Raw genomic sequence first — 24,484 nt, forward strand, 5'->3', positions numbered from 1 at the left:
CAGATTTAGTCATATTTTGATGGAAAGAAGTGTGTTTGCAACACAGTGAGCATCTGAACAGACAGCTGATAAAAATTCTGCAGGAGTGGTTTAAAAAGTTTATATGGACATTCTAATACCTTTTCTTTGGCACAAAGCTTTGTCACTATTGGAGTCCATCCAACCTACTGCTGTGATCCAAGCTGACTGCAGCTGCTTTCCTTCCTGAGCGAGCTACAAACTTTCAGGGCCACCTTTCAAGCCTGCAAGGGGTTCTTAAAAGTATGAGTGATTTGCCTATATTTGTATCTATGCCGAGAGTATTCCTTTTAACCTATGATATAATAATCTCACGCTTCCTATTTGGCTTTTCTGTGCTGTTCTTTTAGTAAAGTGAGCAGAGAGCAAAATAAATGAATTCTATCTCTTCAAGCAAAGAGCTGAATATTATAATATCCTCTTTTCACGCCTGTATTTGTACCTGTAGCACACCTCCTGCCCAGTCTTATTCTTTCTCCACTCTCTATTTCCATCCCCTCTTACTCTGTCTATGCTGCTCCTTCAGCTCAGTAAAAAGTCAGGTCAGTACACCGTGACCCCATACCAACTGAGTGGCTAGTACCACGAGTTACATTCCTCACCATCTCCTCACGTAAGTTTAACGCTGGAGCCTTTGATAGCTTGACCTCGTTATATAACGGCTGAGTGCATGTGAAGTACAGAAACGAAGATAGAGAGAAGGAGAGAATTCAAGCACAGCCACATTACAGTTACAGGAAATATGTGAATGCATGTGTATATATGTTAAGAATGGGCTCTCGAGCAGCAGTGCGTGACGACGTTTCTTGGCATAGCTGACTGAAGAAACAAACCACAGAGCATCTGACACAAACCAACAAAGGCACACTGACTACTGTGACTCACAAAAACCTGGGGAAAAAAAGCAATCCAGCCAAAGACAAAGACATAAAGTCCAATTCTGTAGCTCCGTGGTTTTGTACAAATATGTTAGCGGGAGACAAATCAATATTCTATCTCCTGTCTGTACCTTGCAACATGTGGAAGAAAGAAAGAGCCATCTAAACAGGGCTCTGCTCTGCTCGTCTTCATTTTCTATCACTCTGAAACTACAAAAGAGAGCGAGAGAAAAGGAAGAAGGCAGGAGAAGGACGGACGATTGGCGTGCATTTATTCCCATTTCAGACGTGAAAAGTTTGCCAAATCAGAAGTTGTTGTTGTTTCGTTATTTTTTCTTGACAACAGTAGAAGTGCTCACGGCACATCTGGCAGATGTGCATCCAAACACAAAGAAAAAGAGCAGAGAAACAGAGACATGCTTTCCTACTTTCACCCATCAGAACTTTTCTATACCTCTGCTGTTTTTACCAACTCTCCCACTCCTCTGTTTTATCCCCCACCACACACACACACACACACACACACACACACACACACACACACACACACACACCTCCCACCACCTTCCTGCTGCTGTTCTGATTGCAGCGGAGATCAGGCCAACGAGCACAACACAGAGAAGGAGCACAGTGGGTGCTGCTAGGACAGCGCATGTGGGTGGATTGCAGTGAGACCCACCACCAGCACTAATACCAGCACTGCATCGCACAAAACAGACACACACAGAGAGAGAGGAGTTTAAAATGAAGAGAGAAGGAGGGATAGAGACGTAAAACTCCAAGAATATGCAGCAGCATCTGACTGAGGAGGATGGCTGAGCAGTCCCACTGTGAGGTAGCTGGGCGGGTGAAGCTGTGTGTGTGTGTGTGTGTGTGTGTGTGTGTAGTACAGTATGTGGATAGAGTGAAGGGTACTTTGTGGTGGCGATGACAAAAGACATCATTCATTTTCACGTCTGCACTCAGATGTTTAAGGTGTATATTCATGTCTTTAGATGTGTTTTGGTTTGTATAAGATTGGAGTTTGAATTAACTATTATTTCCTGTTTATTACAGCTTGGGTTCGTTTTTCATAGTTTTGGCCATCAGATACGATGACATGACACATGTTTATTGCTGAAATCTGGGAACATGATGTCATGACTAAAATTATGTTAAAGCCCGATAAGCTAAACCAAAAGATTTTGCTAATGCTTTATACAAATGACAATTAATTATTTCCATTGAATTAATATGTGTGTTAATAGACCCACTCTTACCTGATCAGGAAGGGGTTTCACTGTGTTATTCTACTGACTATAAGGTAACAATAGTCTGCATAATAACTTTTAATAACAGTATATTTTGAGCTATAATTATAATCTTACAACCCATTGACGAACATATAGTTGAACATCAGACCTATTTTGTGTTAACATATCATTATGAAGTAAATGTTGGCGGCACAATGTAATGGATATAATGACATAATCTGTGTTTAAAATGGTTCCCTATGAAACTTGCTTTCACTGGGCTATCTTGAAAATGAAGGCTGACAGTCAACTCTTCTATCTGCTTTCATAATGACTGAATAAACTCGTCCTGTGTTGTTGGTTGTTTCTACTATGAGGAAAAAGGAAAACAATGGTTGTCTCTGCAACAGCGGTGCCAACAATAATACCACTTCAAAGCGCTATTGGCTGATATAACCAATGTCCTTGGTTATTCAGGTGGCAGTCAATTAATGCTAATTGGTTCTCTGCCTGGGGAAACGTTATGCTCCATAACTGACTGCCACAATAAAAACAGAAAATATCCAAGGTGCAAAAAAAAATATCCGGCAAAACATTTTTTTTCAAATGCAACAGAATTCTGTCAAAACACGTGTAATTACTAAACAACACAGTTGTGATTGAATATTCACAGACACAGAATTAGCTTCGTTTGAGTTGTTCTCAGTGAATAAAACAGTTCATTCATGATTTAGTTGTGAACATGTCTTCATTTGCTTGCTCTCTTTGTTCTTACTCGTTTTTATCATCTCCTCTGTCATGTGATGGTTGTACAGAAATGTTTGTATCCTGCAGGAGGAAAATGTTCCTATTACTTATTCACTGAAAACCTCAGTTGCCAAAGTCTGCATTTCCTCTACAAAAACACAACAGGGAGGCAGTGTGTGTGCGACGCAGCGTCTCTGAAGGCTTTGAAAGCTCTCTGTGGACGTGTCCTGTGCAGGTACTACACACCGAGGAAACTATTTTGTAGGACTCCACAGAGAGACGCAGGCTCACTTGAGGAAGCGTCCGGAGAGAGAACGCTGAACTGGAGCAGACTGAAATCTTGTCACCTCCCTCACACTCTCTCTCATGTTCACCCCTCTCCACTTTCTCATTTGTCTTCATCTCAGCTGTGGATGTGTGATTTTCAGCGTTGTTCTCTTGGTGTTTGCTTCAGTTTCTCGTTCCTTTTCTCCTGTTATCTTCTGTCTTTCATTCTCTGGCTCCTCCTGCCCACCTCTTTCATCCCCAGCTCTGCTTGTCTGGCTCCTCTCCCTCCCTCTCACTCTCTTTCTCCACTGATTGCCAACACATTCATTCCTCTACGCTTGCCTGCTCACTAATGGCCGTGGCAGGTGTTCTCCCAGGTGCTTGAAGAGAACGGCCTGGGCTGAGCCTTTAAAAGCTTGGAATCAGCACCTCGGTGGTCCTCCCCCCTCTGGCGTGGTCTGCCTTCAAAACCCTCTGCCATCAAAGGACTGTAAAGCTGCTATGTACACACTTGTGTGCCTCCACACACACACACACACACACACATATATACTGTATACAGCGAGACAAATTCATCCAGACCCTCATCTCTTCTGCCTGCACTGAGACTGTGGTTGTTTGGGCTTCAGGTGCGGAGCAGATCGGACTTGGCCGGCTCTCTAATTTTGTGCTGTCACGGATTGCCCATTGGAAGACACACAAGCAAACCACACACACCCACACATACAATCTCTAATAGCTTCACACTGAAGAGGGAAGCGGACACTCAGAGGGGGGAGGGCTGGTGACGGTGACAGCGGTGTGTGGTTACAGGACTTATAATGGCTCACTTGGAAAGCTCGGGCCGAGCGGTCCCAACGCATGAATGGGAGAGCAGAGAAAGCAGCATTGTGATTAGACTGTGAGTGGGCCACCCTCTTAGGTTTGCTTTTCAATCAATCAGCAAGTCGTTTCTAAATAGCATCAGTATGACTTTCACCTGCATTCAGTGGACGACCTTCATTTTAAGGTGAAGCCAGTCATGCTTTGCGTCCCACAGGTCCATTTCTACAGGACTTTATTCCTGAGAGCAGCTGCTGCAGTTAACTTTCACACCGGCAGTCAATGCAATGAGATGGGAGAGTAAAACACGGGACTTTCACCCAAAAGTACTTAACTCATGTCACATACGTAACATAACTTCATGTACATACTATACGTATGTTATGTAACTTACATAATGTAATCTTTACCCAAACCATGATTTTTAACATCTCACTCCGTACAGCTCAAACTAAAATGTGCACAGAGAGAAAGTTTGCAGAGTGATGATGGCAGATATCCTCCTCCCAGAGACCAGAGTCAGAGCAGGTAAAATGCCTCACTGATGCACTGTAAGATATGCTCAATGTGTTGGGAAACTATTTCCTTCTTTTCCCTCGGAGCGCTGTGGAGTCCAGGTGTTCAGTACATGAGCAAACAAGTCTTTAGTACAAAATTCTCCAGCTGAAGTGAAAATACTGAATCATCAGTAACAGAACCTGCAGCTTTGTAAGTTTCTTCCCACTAATGACGGAAATGTCTGGCGTTCAGCTCAGTCGGGATATACAGAAAGTATCATGGATTAAAACCTGACTGAAGGCCAACAAAGTCCCAACAACAATTATGGTACAATAACTGTAACTGAGCTACCGTATTAAGGTCTGTATAATTTTATTTGTACATCATAGATGATTAAAGCAGTACCCAGTGTGCTATTTAAAATGATTAACTTGACTTGTATTCTTATGTTTTTATGACTTATTTTGTTGTTGTTTACTTTTTTTTGTTGTCATGTTTCAGTAGTTCAGTACATTTTTTTGCAGTTGAAAAATGAATACATTACCATAAAAAACAACATAGTAAATATTTATCTTTGCACTGAACTGAAAAAATGATTTAGTCAGTTGATTCATAATTGCTACTCCTTCCCTGTTACTGCTGTTCGCTGCTTTACACTTCATCTGCTTCACACTGAAAACTCATCTCTTCAGACAGAACAAAAAAACTTTCTCTATCTCTTATTGTTTAATGTCACACTTGAATACAGTGTATTTGACGAGGTTGATGCACTTGGATCGTTCTTGCAAGTTTTGGGGTTGTATACACACGGTTTAATGCAGTTCTTGCATCCACATCTACATGGACATGGCTGCTGACATCATTTCCTGGTGATGTAAGTGAAGACTGCCAATTGAACACAAGTTTAGACTGAAACAAACAAAGCCAGTGTGAAAACAGCGTCAGCCTCTGACAGGTGGTTTATATATTTAAGCAACGTATCAGCGGTTGAGGAATCTAAACTAAATGCCTCGGAGAAATGAGCCTTTGATGTGGAAGCAGAGGCATGGACTGGCAAGTGGGAGATTTGGGTTTGTTTTCCACTCGGTTATACAACAAAAGAAAGGGAGTATTTTAAGATGCCGCCCTCCTCCGTCTCTTTGGACAGCTTTCCTTTACTGGCAAATGAGCATGGGGGTACAGACCCTCCTCTCTGCTTCACTGGGCAGTTTGTATAATGTTCTCATTGATTTCAGCCTTGGCATCATGGATGACACCTCCGCATCGGCCAGAGTGAAGAAGGATCTACCTCATTTAGCCCTATAGCTCACAATAAGCTGAAGATGTGTGTGTGGGTGTGTTCGAGAGGGAGAAACGAGGTACTATGTTTGAGTGCATGTGTGTGACTATTTGTGTGTACGCACACTGTATGTGTGTATGCTTCCTTCATGTCTTCGTGGAGTTAAGATGGCAGATGTGTTTTTTCAGGACAAAGACATCAGCTTCACAGAGCAGCAGAGAACAACACGACCGGGGTGAAAACAAACTAAAAGCCTCATAAGTCAACTTCTTTCCACCAGAACTAGACAACTAGGACACGCAGACAAAAGGCGCATTGATATCGACAGTGACACACGGGTGGCAGCTGTACACATCATGTCATTCAGTCGTGGCGGCTCTGAAAGGGGACTTTGTCAGGCAAAGACGAGTCTGCTGATGTGCCTTCATCCGCTGGGGAATTGTTGAGGAAAAAATAATGCGTGTCGCTGTTGTTGAAATAATAATGTAACTGATGCTGCAAATTCATTTAAGTTACTCTTCGTTACTTTAAGAAAAAATTATTCAGAAACATTGAAAAAGGGTTACACAAGCCTGAGCGCAAAAGACTGATGTTGGTGATCTGAACAGAGAAAGTCATTGTATTATTTTGCCATCAAACAAAGCTGAAGTACATAAAAACAAGGTCTTTATAATAAAACTTGCCTCAAGAATTTTTGAAACCATTTTCTCCTGCGTTTGACAACAAGACTAATGCCACATGGAGTAAAATGAATTGAGGGGCTATAATCTAATGGATTGTGTTGTACCTGGTGGATTTTTAGTCGGTGAAAGAAACAAGATGGTGGCACAAATTAGAGAAGAATGGTTTGAGTTATTTATGATGTTTATTTTAATTAATATTTAACACATTTCATTCATGTTGACCAGTTATGACACGTTGAGGTTGAGCTGAGCTTATCTGTTCAATGTGTGGTTGAAATGTGTGTTGACGCTGTAGTCATTTATGTTTAGTTAAAAAGGTGGGTCTTTGTTTTGTTGATGTTTATGTGTACACTGTATCTTAAAAAATCTAAATAAAAGCTTTAAAACAAAGCTGAGAATGTAGCAAGTGTAAAGACGGTTCTGGTGGTTTAACATGTTTCAACCCATTGACTACAAATCATGGATACTTTACTGACCAAGTCACCCTGACGCTGCACTAACAGGTTGTGTTTGGACTCTATTGCAGCACACAGGATACCAGGAAGAGCTGTTAATGACGTTTAATGCCAAAACTCAGCAGGTACTGGGCAAGGCAGGTAATAAGCACACAGGACAGGTCAATAATCCAGCAGAGTCTCTTCACAAAGTCTGTGGCAGCCTGGCGGATACGGCAGGCTGAGTCGGGCCAGGACACAGGTGAGTGGAGTTGGCTTGATGAGGTGGGAATGGCTGGTTGACTGGGCAGGCAGAAGTCAGCAGGTGACCAGTAATGCAGAGCTGTGACAAGGTTGGTTTACTTTGTGCAGACATGTGAAATCAGATAACTTGTTTATTTCTTTTGTCATTTTCAGCTGTAACTGTAATTTTTAAAGATTAAACATGATGGTTGGACCTATCTGACTTTGTCCTGTACAAATTTTATGTACTGTGTTGCTTTGCTAACATCGTTGATCTATCTATGTATCCAACAGCAACATCTCGGATTAATAACTGCTAGTTTGGGGTAAATTCAAGGTCTGTGGCCTGACAGATAGCTTAGATGTTGCTGAAGTGTTGACATTAATGAGATATGAAAGCATGAGACATTTTTGATGAATGAGACGTATACAAATAACAGCCTGAGAAAAAGGGAGTTATTGTAAACAAACATTGTGATTGGTTCTATATGCAAGGACGGCACTTTGTGTTGAAAAATGGTGGACACAGAGGGGCTCGGATCAAAAATGAAATGTATTCAACATATGTGATTTACTGTAGGCAGTGTGATAAGGGGACTGTAAGAGATCAGAGCCGATGATGGCACATCAAAACTCATTTAACCTCATTTGCTAGTTAAATATATGCTTAAGAAATGGCTTGCACCAAAAACTGTTAACTAATTATGCTTTTAAAAAGTGATGGGGAAATGTCCCCAGCATCCCCAGTGTCCATGGTACCTTTGTCAATATGTCTCCCAATCATTTGTGAATGCATACTTTACATTTTAGATTGACTTCCCACCTCTCTACCTTAATTTCAGTACACTATCACCATAAACCATCACAATGAAAGTTCTGTCCTAATCTAGTTTTTTATTTATTTATTTTAGTGTTGTTGTCATGTGATGATGCAGGTTAGAACTGCTACAAAACAACATCTCTTTGTGGAAGAAAAGACACCATAGAAGTATAAAATGTTTTGCATGCAAGAATTAACAAATTCACATTATCCACGCAGTTTTTACTATCCAATGACTCAGAGTGTTTTCAGCAGCCAATTCTTAAATCTCAAATGTCAGAGCTTCAAAAAATGTCAAAAAAGAAAGCACACTAAATGTTCACAGTAATGGATAACAGCACGCCTCCTATCTTGAAACCAATGTGCTAATGGAAAGTGGAAAATCAGTCTCAAAACATGGGCTTTGGAAAAATCTTAAAAACGATCTTAAAAGCACACAAGACATGCAGTTAATGGACTAGAACATGCTAAACCACCACTCTGGTCCTTGATCAGCAACAGTGGATTTTCTCAGTGACCAGAGATGTATCGCTGCTGTTTTGATTGAAGGAGTCCATGGTGTGTTATTCAGCTTTACACTCCTTACATACTTATAGAGTTAACAGAAATGACATTAAGCTTAATTAAATTAGCTGAGCAGCAGAGGAAAACATTAGCAAACTGAAACAAAGATATCCTGCAGTCATTTGAAGCGTGGAAACTGTTCAGTGTACTCTGGGTTATATAAAGACTCAGTGACAGTCACACTAGTTTAGATACACAGTCCCACAGAGAGTCGGGGGCCTGTCATTTGTGATGACTGATGCAACCGTATGGCAACCCTGTGCCTCAGAGCTAACACTCGCAGCTACACCCACGTTACTTCATAGCACAATACTCACATCACCACAGGCCTCTCAAAACACACACATTACACCCACAAGACACAGGCACACAGTAATGACACTGTATATATGCATAACACAACCCTCAAATGTAATTATACCCTCTGCATCATGGAGGATAACACAAAAGTATTTCTGCAGATTTCTACCTCAGTCTGCGCTCTCCTGCAGAAGGTCATTTAAACAGTCATGTCAATAAAAATCCCTATCATTAACTTTTAGAGCACAACAGGGGCTCAGCCATTTCCCTGATCTGGGAATGTTTCTTACATTTTTAGTTAACAGCCGTTTGGAATAAATACAAGAATAAGTCTGTAGTCAGATAGTCGATAGTTGCCGTGGCTCACCGGACATAAAGCGTTACCTACAGAGACTTCAGCCATACTGACAGAAAATCAGAGGAAAGAGGTGTCACATTACCGCCAGCCATGTCAGAAATGTCAATACAATCAGTGCTCAGACATTTCAATTTCACACTGATGCAACTGACACATTTTGTATGTGTATATTTTTACAGTTAAACACAAACTTGGATGGACGATGGTCTCGGCCCAGAATAGACTCCATTAACTGTCTGTGAGGACCCAGTTAAAGGGACTGATTCTGGTATATTTTTCTTAAACCTTATTTAACATTGTGAAATAGGTCATTTTTTCAACCTTTTGAATTTCCTAGGGAAAAATGGACGGATCTTGATGAAAAAAATCCAACTCATTTAGGTGGCTGCTATCTCTGGGGTGATGATTGATGCAAATCCAAATAAACATCTTCACAGATTTTGGGAACTGGATGAAAGTAAAAGTCAACAGAAGGACAGACTGCTCGCCTGCTGTGTTGTTGCTCCTGAAGTTAGTGTCATTAACAAAAATCAGTCTTTGTAGAGTCAGAAAATATGTTGTGTTTAATAGTTCATCAAAGCCGTATTATACAGCTGTGTTTAGAGGGTTCAGGCTCTCGTAACTCTATCTGTTATAGTTTTGTGATGAACGGCTCCCAGAGCATCTCATCAAATTCTGTTTACGCCCACCACAAGTCAGCAGGATGTTAACTTGTAATGAATGAATGAGATCTGTGGCTCATTAGACATTAGAGACAGACACAAGCTGGAACTGACCAGTCTCTTATGGACTATATTCAGAACCAACCTGAACCTGAGCTCATACCCTGAGCCTAAACACATATTCACCTGTATGCTTAAGAGGAACTGCTGGTTTTTAAAAACTTTTTTCAAAGGAAAACTGTGATATAATCTGACAAATGGTAAAAAAAAACTGCTTTTAAACCCAGGTCCATAAACCCCGGTTTCACAGGAAAAAAGTGACATATTCCCAACCAACAATGACGCTAAAACCACCAGAAAATATTCATCCTCTGCAGAGGAACAGAAGAGAAATAGAGACATGAGCGTGCCTACCTGTATCAGCGACATGTTACTGAGGTCCAGTCTGAACAGGTAGTTCCTGGATTGAGGAGAGAGGAAAAGGAATTATGTGAGTGTGTGCATAATATGACGAGCCATTATCCAGAGAAAAATTGTTTAATAATGCATTAGGTATCAGAGGAGAGACATTCTAGCCGCTTCCAGCCGCTGTCAACTTAACGCTTAGCTGATTAAAGGCCACACTGTAACTGTCCGTCAGCCTTAGCTCTTTGTTTTTAGTTTTATGTATGTCTGAGTGCATTTGTTTTGCAACAGGGTCAAACCAGGCTAAAGTTGAACTATGTCAGCCCACGAAGATACACTCACACACACACACACACACGAATCTAGCATGACATATTTCTTCCGAATTTATCCCCTCTGCCAAATCCAAAGCTTGACTTGGTCCAACGAGGCCTCAGCAGAGCACTTAAGCAGCATCATTATCCGAAAAACCGCACTGTGTAAGTGAGAGGGTATCACATTCTCAGTAATGTGCTCTGTGGGGTGAAGAGCTGAGTGGATTTACAGTTTCTTACCTGGCACCCACAATAAGCTCATTCCTAGTCAGGTCAAGGGTGAGCTGGGAGTAGTCTCTCACACCGGGGTGGGAAAAAGTGGAGATCCAGGGACTGAGTGCTGAGAGAGAGAGATAAAGAGAGAGAAGAGGTTAGCACAGGATACATCGTGTCACAACTTGTGAAGGTTTAAAGCCAAAAGCCAGTTTACTGATGCACACAAACACCATGCACAAGAGTAGACATGTCTTCATGTGGCCAACTGCTGAAACGATTAGTTGATTAACCAGATGAATCAAAGATTGTGATGATCAGTTGTTTAATCATTTATTAAGCAGAAATGCCTCTTCTATATATCATTGTAAATGTAATATATTCTGGACTGTTACAAGCTAACTGAAGCTATCACCAATTTCAAATTCCAGAGTAAAAAGTTGATCCATTAAAAAATATTTTGCAGATTGCAGCTGTAGTGGTAAAATGTGCAGTGAGCAGTGCAGGGAAAGCTTCCAGCGCTGCAATGGTTCCTCCTGCAGAGAAGGACAAAGCTGTCGGGGCCACATCAGGCGCAACAATACTGATACAACCTGACACTGGGACAAACACCGCTCGGCGTGGTGTACGAGGCCGAAACCTCGGCACTGTTTGAAGCTAGCTTTTACAAATCAAAATTTCAAAGCTGCGGAGCACAGAGGCCGCCTGGCGGGGCTTTTATTGTCACGTCGAAAACTGCGGGAAAAAAGCATTTTTTCTTCAATCTTTGTGTGACCCAAAGTGTGGACCTCTAACCGGATTAAACGCAGGAGGTTCGCAGCATAAAAGGATTTACCATATTTCCCATGCTGTACACAGTATCACAGCAGTTAGCTGGGATTCGGATTCCCTTTACCAGTTTGAAAAGCTGTGTTAAATAGCTTTCAGCTATTCCCACAAAGCTCTGAGAAAGAAGAGAGAGATCGCTGTAAATGATGATTCCAATACCTGCATGTTTGTACATTAAAGGTCTCAGATTGTAGAAAGTGAGATTTCCGTGTCTGATTATAAAGCAGAGCTAGATGCTTCGCAAATACTGTGAAAGTATCAAAACGCTCAGTCCAATGAGAAACGTACACAGCACTTTCTTAAGACTGTGATGACACAACTATACAGTCACCACCCTCAGCCACGCCCCTAGCACGGTCATGGTTACAAAAACATGGACAGAGCTGATGTGGAAAAACTGTGGGCGGTGCCTGCTCAGGCCTGTGGGAGCTGACCAATCAGAGCAGACGACTGAGCAGACTTTTAGGGAAGTGGGCCTTAAGGAGACAGGAGCTAGTTCAGACAGAGGCTGCAGCAAACAACAGAATGAGAAAAATAATGTTTATTTTGAACATTAAAGCATGTAAACACTTCCTAGTAGACACCCAAAATAAAAGTATGAACCTGAAAAAGGAGCGCAGCATGGGAGCTTTGATACAGTGCCCCACGCTGATAACTCTATTCATTAGGAAAGCAGTCATCAAACATTTAAAACCTTAAACCTTCATTTTCTTTTAACATTAAAGTAGCCCGTGTAAGCTCGAGGCTGTGGGTGCCAGACTACATCAAAGTGTTGGAAAAAGGAACAACGAACAGGGGAACAACTCTCCACCATGCAAAGGGACTGCTTTTAGTATTGATGGAGACCATATGGCTCTGTCATCTGCAAACATAAGTAGAGATATGAGTGATAAAAACACAGAAGGCTGCAGCTACAGTTCACGCAGCGCGGTGCTCTTGATTTAAGATACAGATACGATACGATACGACACACACACAGACACACACACATACTGTAATTAAGGGTGCCAGTTTTGATGGAGGACTTCAGTGAGATGAGAATTACCTGCCACAATCTGTGTTTCCAGATGTTTTTAACTGAGCTGCTGTTGGATTGAACTTGACTCAAGGTTTTATAGTATGAGCTGAGCTGAATAAGTCTGCATTTGAATAATGAAATCGATGAATAATTAATACAATTGCAATACAATCCTAATTCTAATTTTGGAGGTAAGGCCTCTGTTCATCTATATTTTTGTCCCATCCCAAACTATGCATCTGTCTGTTTGTTGATACGTTCTGACGTCTCTACCCAGTCTGTGGCAGTCACACATGCTGGTTCCTAATGAAGACACAATCTTTAAAAACTTGTGAAATGTTACCAAAACAGGAGTAAATACAGCATTTCTCTGGCTATTTTTTCACACTTAATAACGCACTAAACACCTGGCCAGTAAGGGCTGGAGTCCTGGTGGTAGACGACCCCCCAAATCCTGTAAGAACGCCAACTGTCGCATGTTCTTGTACCAAAACAAACATGGACAGCGACCGGCTGTTTGCACTGTTTATATGCAGTGAAATCTGCAGTGAAAAGGCCAAAAAAAGGAGGGAAAAGTCTGGGTGAGATCCTGGATGGAGATCTCTCAGGGCCTTTAGAGGGAACTAGGGGTGAGTGAACTTTGAAAAATGAGATTTACATATCACACACTACTGTCAAAACCAACTGACCCAGACTGCAATATTCACAGTCCAACTTGGTCCAGTGAGTCATCACTCCCAAATCATATTCAGCTCCACAGTCCTTCAGTGTGTCCTTGCCTTTATTGTGAGCTGGTTTTCTCCAAAACTAACAAGACCGAAGGACCCTGGAGGAATTTAGCAAAAGGCAACTGCACCATTTTATATATGTGATTGATGGCAGTTGCTAAATATACGCAAACCACAAAAACAGGCATTGATCTCTATTTACAGGAAATAATTACATTTTTAATAATGTTTGCAATATCAACACCGTGTTCAGCCTGCAATAGAACTGTAACATATGTGCTTAATGTAGTAAGAGAAAGTCATGACATGCGCCGCCTGCAGCAACAAAACGACACAAGCTTAATTACATCAGCAGGAGCTCCAGCCTCACTGAGAACAGAACGAGAAAACACGAAGAGGGCACTACAGTCACAGAAGTAATGTAACCTTTAAAAAAATTAATATTAGACTGTAAGAAATCTGTATACACGCAGTATCACTGATGATCTCAGCACACATAACAAATCACTGGTAAACCCAGTTAAATTCTAACAGCACGCAAATTCAGCTTGAGGTCATCTCTCACTCTCTCTATAAATATTTATATTACATATATGCACATACATTGTCTCCATTTCTCACATTGGAGCATTCATCTATGGGTTGACCATCGTTGACATGCAGGGTGGGTGTAGAAACCACACAAGGCCAGTGCGAGGAGGCGAACGGGACCATCTGTACGTCACTCTCTGATTAATGGCTGCAGAGGCCGGAGCTGGAGGAGCAGAGGGGAGTGTGGGCCATCTTCAGCCTCATGGTCTTATGTAAACAGACCTCAAGTTGACTAGAGGAATCCAACGAGATCACACAGCTGCAGTATGTGCGAACAGAGTGTACGTGACTTATTACCCACTCAATTCCAGTGAACAGAAAGTGTGTGATGTGAAGTCAAAAATGAAATGCACTTTTTTGTTCCACTGTCTACTATACAGTAAGCTCTTCTTTCAATTACCTGCAGACTGCCGCTAATTTGTTGGCAATGTCGAAAGAATGCAGGCTTCAATTTACAAGGTGTTTCATTTTGCTCCGTTTTTGTTAAATGCCGACCCACAACACAGGAGGGCGCTTTAAGTTTGATGTGTTAAAGATACAGTGCTCAGATGTGCCAGAGGCCCTGTACACACAGACATGGGTATTTTTGTAAACAGGGTTTTAGAAAAACAATCATTTTAGCACCATTTTAGAAATAACCTCCATCCACACATTACGCCTGAAATCGCATATGTCATGGCCATTCTCTTCACAGATTCTTCTTGGATAATTAGTCAGCAAAACATTGTGAGCAGGGCAGCACGGCGGCACAGGGGTTAGCACTGTTGCCCCACAACAAGAAGAACTGGGTGGGGCAGTGCCTTTCTGTGCAGAGTCCGCATGTTCTCTGCGTCTCTCTGGCTACTCCAGCTTCCTCCCATAATCCAAAGACGTGCAACAGAGTTAGGTTTATCGGTTACTCTAAATTGTCTGTGACTGTGAGCATGAATGGTTGTTTATCCCTATATGTCAGCCCTGTGATGAACTGGCTACTCCACCGTCGCCCAATGTCAGCTGGGGTCGGCTCCAGCCCTCCCAGCTGACCCTGAAAAGGATAAATGGTTTCATGGATGGATGGATATTGTAAGCATTGTAAGCAATATAACTTCTTTCACTCTCAGTATATTATCATGTTATTGCTCTTTCTTATGTTTGCAGTGTTGTCCTTTTGGTGTATGACACCTGGAAAAAACAGTAAACAATGTAATCGCACGCAGACACTAAATGGTTTTAATGTTGAACACATAGCTGTTCTGTAGTTCTGTACATAAAACTACTCACGGATCAGATCTTTCCAGTTACAGTACACATTTCTCTTCTTTTTGTGTCCCTGTGTTGAGTTCGTACAGGTTCACTTGTGTTGCTTGAGGGCAACATTTGTATGAAATATCACAAATACTGTCACATATTTCATGGTCACAGCACCACTGGAACAGCCAAACATTACAAAGTTTTTCATAATGTTAGACTGCAGCCGTCTCAAGTGGTGACTGCTGGCAGAATCATTTTTACAAATCATTTATTGATTGCAACGAACCAGAACAAAAAGAAGAGAAGAAAGTGCAGATTTTCTCCTCTTTCAAATTGATGCCCTGGTTGCTATGTGCGGCCAATCAGAGAGCCTGATTACAGAGGGCTTGTTTTTACAGATACAGAGCATCACGGCACTTTCAAAAATACACCAGTGTTTAAAGCAATTTAGAAACGGCAAACTAAAGAAAGGCATCAATGTGGTTCAAAGACAGCACAGGTCACTGTACTGTCTGATGGATGGGATCAGTCTGACAAATCTTTTTACTCTGGAATTTTTCACTCCCACGTCATGCATTGATTGACCAGGTGTGTGGAGGTGAGAAAGAAGGCAGGGTTTTAACTAAAACTGTCTCTTTAATCCCCACAGAGCTACTTCCAACATTTGTCATGTAAACGAGTGCAACACCATGACTGCCGTCCAGGAGAGACTGCTCCGTTATCACCATATTATAACCATCATGACATCCCGCCTCTCTCTATGACTGCACGCGTTTCACACCAAAAACAATATATATGATTTTCACTCAGACAGCATATATGACTGTTGGAGAGGAGGATCTTGCTTACCACTAGATACTGTGGCAAACACTTCATTGTACTTTCTGTCTTTAAGGTCAGCAGAGCTGCTGAGTAGGAAACATGCTGGAATATGCAAATATTAGCTATTATACTAGAGTTGTGTACTGAATTATGTGCAGGCAAATGTTTGATTGTTGTGATAGTTGAATTGGGATGTAACACCTGGGTTTCTTTCTGAGTGGTTACAAGAAGACTAATTATGTAAAGAACACATCTTGAAGTGCTATTATCCAATCTGAAAACAGCAGTGAGCTGGTTTATTAACAGTGTGTGTGTCTTTTCCTGTGTTTTTCTCCCTTTCTTCCAAAGTCACCCCACGTTACCAAAGAAGGGAGAAGTTAGAGGTTAAAGCAGACAAACGTGGACAGATTATACAACCGGAGGAATGTTGTGGCAAATACATAAAACAGAGACAGGGAGGACTTCTGCTCATAAAAGGTAGACGGCAACCTGAGGCTGATCTCAGTCCAGTGTCGGGGTAAAATACAGCTGCTGTCAAATGAAACCCAAGCCCCGCCCCCCACCTTACATACTGCGTATATTCTGGAGAATATCCAGAAATAGAAAATGATGCCATTTAGACAAATGACAGACTGTTAATGTGACTTATTCTGCCCATAAAATAAGACCATTAAAACAGAGCATATGACATGAACCATAAAATAAGAAAGTGCAGTGGAGAGATAGATAACAAGAGAATTATTCCCACAGAAGCATTATGCAGCTAACAGTTAAAACAGGAGCTGTTAGCGTTCACTTCAGAGGGTTTAATGTGGAGCATAAATCACTTAAATCCGAACTGAGAAGCATTATGCCCATATAAACATTTCCCCACATCATGAATATCTCTTCAAAAGCTTGTAAAAAAAAAAAAATAGGAAAAAAAAAAAAAAAGCGAGGCATGTCTGAATGTGATTCAGAGGAGTGCAGGAGAGCTGGGGAACCCTGAGCTTGTTTACTCTCTTAGAAAGGCCATCCTGACAGTGAGGGGTCTTTCACTCACTGACATTTATCCTCCTGCTTACAAGTGGTTTTATATGCGCCGCTCACGCGTTCCCCTCATAACTGTCTGGCCGGGTGGTGGGGCAAAGAAGGGACAATAAAGCAGGACGGATATGAGTGCCCCCTCCCTCATGGTTGACTCACGGGCCCCAAGCTGGACTTGATGAACGATTATTGCGTTTCTTTCCCTTCTGCAATCGGCGGGCAGACGGATTAATGCATTAGCCCGTGGCTGCCAGAGGGATGAGGAGACGGATGAGGACAGTGGCTGGGACATTCGTCTCACACAGACATAAATCATAACCTTTCTATCTCCTTCCATCTAACAGTTTTTAAACATTCGGCTCCTTCCCACACAACCAGCATGTGGGCAGAGTGAAGTGGCACCCCGACTGATCTGAGTCGCTATTAGAGCTAGTCTGGATGGAGAGCAGTCAAAGCTGGAAAATGCCAACATATTATGGAGCTGAGGGAATGAAAGCACAACATACTGTGGATCCAAGAAAAAAAGCCCGGTGTCTGCACAAACAAACAAACAAACACACACACACACACACACACACACAGAAAACCACACAGCACCAGGACAATCTGATCCGTTTATCGCTTTAAACCTGATGGAATGTAAGATTCCCTCAAGTTGGAGCTCAGAGGAAAGGCGATTTGATAAAGATCCAATCTTAGCTTCATCTAATCCCTCCAAATATGAGCCACTGGGCTCGTCTGCCAGCCCGCCCATCAAAGTTTGTCCATCTCTGAGCTGGGAGGACGGTTTCAGCCAGTAAGGGCATGCTGCAAACTCAAATTTGATTTTTGAACTGAAATGTTTCACATATGTTCCATAATAGACTCATAATAAATCCTCTTGAGACTAGATGTTGGTCTTTTGATTCATAATAAAGGGAAAAAGTAGAATCTGACAGTTGAGGGTACAAATTTGAACTTAACAAATACTTGTGTGAAACTGTGGTAGAGCCAGCCAAGCAACAACGCACTGGTACAGACATTTTAACAGCAAGGCTCTGAGGATGAGACAATGACAATTGAAATTTTGGAGACATTCCTGGTCCCAATAGGAAGAATCTTCATGACTTTGCTGATTTCCTCGTGCTATCATGAGGTTGACATTTGTGGTTTTGAGTAAAAACTATTGGATGCACTGCCATAAAGCTGGCACACATTCTTATTCCCCTCAAGATGAATTGTTTTACCTAGTAATCCTTTATGATTTCATAACTGCATAACTAATAATATTTGCTTCCTTTGCCTGAGCTGTACCTCTGTGCTAATTAGCAAAATGTAATATGCTAACATGTAAAACTAAGATGACCTTTAAAACCAATTTGTGTATTTCAGCAAACTGGTCTTTTTCTTTGGCTTTTTAGATTCTCAACAGAAAACGTTCACTTAATAACTTTCTGCACAATATCATATTGTTTGATCATTACCATTATAATCAGGCATCTAGTTGATTTCTCCCCTCAGGCGCTGCACTGTTTAATGAGCTATGAATGACACATATTGTACTAAAGGTAGCTGTCAATCATCGTCATCCTTCAGGGGGGTACACAGGAACACAATGTCTTGCTAATGGGAATAAGACTGGCTGAAATGAGGTAATATTAAAAATGGTTATCTTCAGGGCAAGGTGGTTGATCCAATATTGTTAACGATTCGAAATGGGTCACACGAAGACTCGCTGCTATCTGCCATCTGGCAAATAACTCTGTGAATGAAGGATCACCTCCAGTGTCAATTAGCTAAAATGTGATTGCATTGTGAATAAATTCAGCTCCTCCAACCAAGAGAAATGTGGAAATAACAGTTGTGGCTAAATAATGCCACAGGACTGAATCTACCCTGCAGTATAAATTTACATACAATATCCATTTACTATCATAAAAATGAAGCTACAGCAGCACCACAAATGCCACATTTCCTCACATTTTCTATTGTTCAGCACTGAAGGAGCAAAACTTTCCCTCGAGTGCCAGATCCTTTCACACCTCAGCCTCATCTCTCCAAAATCCCTTCAAATATGTTTTGTTTGGTCTTCTTCATATCGCTCTTCGCCCTTCCTCGCACTCCAGTCTCCACCCCTGTCCCGTTCCTCACTATCTCTCCTATCCTGACTTCAGGTTTTCACTGTGGCTGACTTTCAGCGGGTGATAGTTTGAGATGGGTTGCCGTGCCTCAGTGGAGCACAACTCTCTCTCTATCCCTCCATCCTTTCATCCCTCCACTGCTCCATCCTCCCCTTTCCCTCCTCCCACTTCACTGAACTCAGATATAGGGGTCCGCAGGTTGCGGGCAGCGCTGAGAAAGAGCCAGGAGAGACTGGGGACTAAGCAGCCACAGGAGAAACGGTGCTGGGGCCAGGAGGCTAATAGCTTTGCAGTCAGCAACCGGTAAAGACGTCGGTCTGCTTCTCACAAAACCAACGGTGAAGGAACAGCCGGAGCGACTGACAATCCACCGTAGCTGTGTTATAAAACTGACAGACATGTGGGCAATAATCTTAGAAAGTGAGTGTGACAGAGAGCCGAAGGTAGAACGATTCTGTATCTGTCGTTTTGTGATAACTTTTGGCAGTCAAACAGAGGTATCTGTAGCTTTATTCAAACAGCCGTTGTGATGGTGCTTCATTTGTCACCATATTTGAAGGAAGAGCAGTGGCACTCCTGAGGAAGAATAATAATATCAACAATGATTGTCCAACAAGCTGTATCAGTGACATATGAGACTGACTGATTACATCTGTGGCCTAATTAATGACAATAATGAGGGGAACTGAACCTACAAAGCCTGTAGAAGAGGGCACACTGATGCAGAAATGTCAGCTCATGGAATAAAGATTACGCTGCCTATTAATCATCATAAAGTTATTAGACTTGTTTCCTCTAATCTTTCTCATCATCATTTATTAAGTAATATAAAGAATTCTGTTTCCTATTTAGTGGAAACTGACAGTTGAATAGTTGGTAGTCTTATCTAACTTGCTCACATTGTGTGTTTTACCAGAATAATCACATTCTAAGAAGTTAGTATGAAGGAAAGTTGAATGTTTAGTGAGACTTTGATGATTATTGGGGTCTTATGAATAAATGACTCATTGGCCACAGAGTGATGCCATCTGGAGTCAACAGTGAAGGAGGTGGAGGAGGGACTACACCTGCTGTTTGTTTCCAAACACCATTAGAGGCAAAAGAGAGCACTGCCAGACGGACTGGCTAGAAGACACAACTCAAGACTTAACCGGACCAGCAGCAGTCCGTTGCAGTTTCTTGACTGTGCCGCTGAGGATGGTGCCGGGATCATAGCGTATGGCTCACTCCTTGGCAGATACACTCACAAAAAAATGATAACAAAAAACCCAGGAAAGAGGAGCAGCCTCTGACCAAGACTCTTTAGTCCAAAACATGATTCTATTCCTTTGACAGTAAACATGTTCTTAATCAGATTTTCTTTGTGCATGAGAGAGGTGACTTAGATAAATGTATAACAGTGTTTCGGAGGCAGGGTAAGACTTGCTTTATACCAGCAGAACCCTGCTGTTTGTGCACGGGTTTCACTTTGCTACTCAGCAGTCAAATGAACGTGATTCATCCTGTCTGGACAGCGGAGACAATGCTGAAGACACTATGACTGGAGAGAGTCAGCGGTGCTGTTTTATCAGTATATGAACAGAATGTGAGAGAGGGTTAATAACACTATGCAACCTTGTGCTCCTGCAGCCTTTACGTTTAAGTCAGACTGTAGCCATTTTAGAAGCATTATAGAAATGCTACCAGGTCCGCCCTAGTACATTTGCGCCCTTGATTTTTGTGGAAAAATAGCTCAGGGTGTTATTCAAAGATGAGGACGGTGTGTGTAATCACCAATGAATTTACACAATGAGGCACATGTCTGAAAGGGACAGCACGGACACAGAAAAGCATTTTCCCTGCTGCCTATCTGCTTTTCAGTTAAAGTGGCAATAAAGCCTTTAAATGTTTTCTATTCTCTGACTCTCTTTGCTATCTCTCGGGCCTGCATCAGATATCCTGACATACCATCAGTGGGTGAGAGGCTGGCCCCAGCAGCATTCTTACCTCAGCTCTTTTCAGCTGCCTGATTGATGGCTGCAAACACACCGCATCTCTGATAGCACTACTCCAATTAAGGCCGCCTCTCTAATCATGAATGAGGAAACAGAGACAGGTGGCAAAGAAAGACACGAATGTAAAATGAGAAAGAAGATCAGAAATTCATAGCGAATACTTTCTCCTATAAGTGAACAGTTATGTCTTTCAGGGGCATCGCTCTTGCACTGCTCAAGAGCCCTTCAGACAGCGACACAATGGCTAAACGACAGCACCATTACCCAAACGATGAGAGAGATAGAAGGACTTGAACAAAGTGTGCAATACATTTTTGTGACTATTACAGAGCGTATCAAGAGCAGGCTGAGAGAGAAAAGGAGTGATGGAAGGGGAGAAATGGTGGTGGTGACGGAGGAAGACAAGAAAGGGAATATGAGAGGAGGAACATGGAGAGAGAAGAAGGAGAATGAATGACAGAGGAGGGCGATAAGATAGGTTGAGGGTAGTACAGCAGCCAGAGCATGAAAGGCGGTTTAAAAAGCAAATGGAAGAGACAGGATCAGCAAGGAATTGTACAGGAAATGAGCATGGACACTTGTTGTTTGTATCCTCCTTTGTCTCTCTTCAGAGCGATTCGAGCAGAGATGACCCAGCCTGTGAAGCCATTTAGTCCGTCTAATAACTCCTCATCTTCTCTGTGAAGGAGATAGTGGAGCCCGAGCCAAAGGTCTTATTATCAACCATTACTTTCATACAAAAACTCTCTTGTGGAACATCTTGTTGCTGTGATGGATATTGCTGCACTAGGTGTGATAAAGGTGCAGACTTTATCTATTTTCTCTTAGGCACACTATCCAAAACCAGTTATTTGGACCTCATAACATAATGCACAACTGACTCCATAAATTCCCAATACAGACTCCATATCTAGATTCAGAGCGTTCCACACTTTACCCTCATGCCATGCTCTTATCAGACCTGTGGTCTGATGCTGAGAGCCAGTATCATCCATCTGAATCATGAGCTGGCAGCCCGAACAGTGTGTGCCTGTGGGTGGAGGTTACGTGATTCCAATGCTGTATTCCAGCACTGCATCTCTGGTGTGGCTGACATAAAACACGGGCACGTCCTCCACAGCAGCAGACATACAACATACAGTCTGGAGTTTTTGTGGTTTGTTCCAGCAGATTGGAAAGACACGATGCAGTCGAGTCCAACGTAATGCTGATGGAGCGGTGCGATGCTCCGTGTGGTGGATGTTTGTCTGAACTGTCTTCTGCATCTTCCTCTGATGAAACAACACTGTCAGCTACAGTCTTTACATCCTGTCACAGCTCCAGACAGTGTCTCTCTAGTCTTGTGATTGTGTTGTGACTGATGTGGTGTAATGGGTGAAAAATCACGTGTGTGCTTTTAGATTATTTTCAAACCAATAACTTGTCTTATTATTGGACTTGTGAAATCCTTCCTTAAACGTATGAACCTACAGTTCTGTGTGTGAATACAACAACAGAGTAGCCTCGGTGGGGTTGGTTTGGGTAGTATTTCTATAAAACTCAATTTTCATGTTTTGTTCAATATCAGTTTCACTTCATGTATCCTGAACTAAATTGTACAGTTTATTACAAATTGTACAATTATTGAATTTGTCGTTTATCTGCTTTTACTTTTGACTGTGACATTGTTACTGTCTTGTTTCAGCTTCTGCTTCTACAAAAAGAGTTATACAAATGCATTCTGTATTACCAAAGCAGCAATCAATCTTTATAATAACAGTGTAAAAATGTAAAAACAATGTGACAATGTAAAAGGGGTCAGACAATTATCCAGTCACCTTTACAGAGCTTAACAGTGAGTTTCAGCTCATTGTGTAACTGTCTGGCCAAACTGTTTTAGTTCACTCTCACAGCTCTCTGCAGCAGGCAGCTGTTTTCAGTCTAAAACCTCTAAAAATCCACTGTACACTACCTGCTCGGCACCAAACAGCAGACAGAAACTAACAGGTGAACATAGAGGAGCGCTAAATTGTGAAGTGAATATTAGACTAACATTCCTAATCAGAAAAACAAACATATAGGTCGACTGTGAAAGCAACTTATTAACCCGTGTTTATGATTATTGTCAGGTGGTGACCTCTAGTGGCTGTAGTTATCATTGCGGCAGCAAAGAAGGAATTCACAAAGCAGGACGATGTGGTAAGGATTGACTGATGGTTCAAACAGGACTTTCACCCAGGAGACTGGTGTTTGTGTCCCGTGTGAAACCTAAAGTCAACAGTGAGCTAATTTAACTTTGTGGCATAACTTACTTTGTGTAATAACATATCTGAAGTTACCTGTGTAACGTACGTATGTAACTGAAGTTAAGTTACACAAGTAACATCTTCTCTTTAAGCTGGTCCTAAAAAAGCAGTTTTGTTGCCTATACCAGACCAAACTGCAGCCATACGATAAAGGTCCTGTACGCTTATCGCTGGTATGCTGCAACCGCCATGTCTGGGTGTGTTGCACATTCATCAAGTGGACAGAATCACGACTCTAAACAAATTATCATGTCTGCAGTATGTGTAAATAAACGATAATGTTACCCCGTGTCTGCAGTATGTGTAAATAAGCAACTGACTGCTAACATGCCAACATAAAAGGTGCCAATATGTAAATATTGTGTTCACATATTGTTTCCTCTGCCCCCTCGTGGCAAATAATCAGTCAGAGCAGTTTGAATAAAGTTGTATAAAGAGAAAATGAAGGCGAAGCGTAAAGTTATTACCCAGAGTGTCAGTTGTAAGCATCCATCATGGTTTACAGACTGACTCTTCATCATGGCGGATAGAACAGTCTGAAAAGTTGGACCTAAAGTTTTACTTTAAGGAAGTTCATCTAATCTAGAAGAGACTCAGGATTAATCGTCTGTCCACAGACCTTAAACATTTGCCGCACAACTGATAGATGCATCAATAAAGTTGTCGGTGTAAATTATCAACAAAGTGTCCATGGAGCCAAAGTGGAAATGCTTAAATGCAGGATGGGGCAGGGCTTTACAGCAGGTAGAGGTCCAGTGGAGAGACCGACTCTGGGGCATGAGGATGACTGATCCCTTCACCATGCTCAGACACACACAGGATTAAATCTCACCGCATCTCACACAACATACAAACACAAACAATGACTTGTCATTACAGGCACATACACTTAAAGCATGTATAGATGGTTTACACCCCTGCATCCTCAAAGTGAAATCGTCTTAGCCGGCTCCCTGGTCTCCTCCAGGTAACTGAGGTATCGCTTCAACAAGCTGCTATAAAACGCTCATCAATCACGGAGGCTAATCTCAGGTTCTCGCTGACACTTTCATTGTGCAGGCCTTTTCTATACGGCTGCTTCCACATAATGCCCCGCTCTGCCTGC

The 24,484-nt window shown here is 42.0% G+C and overlaps 1 protein-coding gene across 6 annotated transcripts in view; it reads right to left on the minus strand.

The window, feature by feature from the left end:
* Positions 1-24,484, minus strand: part of sema5ba (sema domain, seven thrombospondin repeats (type 1 and type 1-like), transmembrane domain (TM) and short cytoplasmic domain, (semaphorin) 5Ba) — a 188,035-nt gene that overhangs the window by 88,003 nt on the left and 75,548 nt on the right. For all 6 annotated transcript variants that reach the window (XM_084361449.1, XM_084361451.1, XM_084361450.1 and 3 more), the window contains exons 4-5: positions 10,765-10,864; positions 10,220-10,265 (exon numbers count right to left, since the gene is read on the minus strand). In XM_084361449.1, the coding sequence (XP_084217575.1) occupies positions 10,220-10,265; positions 10,765-10,864 (146 nt within the window). The remainder of the gene's footprint in view (positions 1-10,219; positions 10,266-10,764; positions 10,865-24,484) is intronic.

The sequence above is a fragment of the Pagrus pagrus genome (genome assembly GCF_965226575.1).
Source record: "Pagrus pagrus genome assembly, chromosome: 9".
Classification (NCBI taxonomy): Eukaryota; Metazoa; Chordata; class Actinopteri; order Spariformes; family Sparidae; genus Pagrus; species Pagrus pagrus.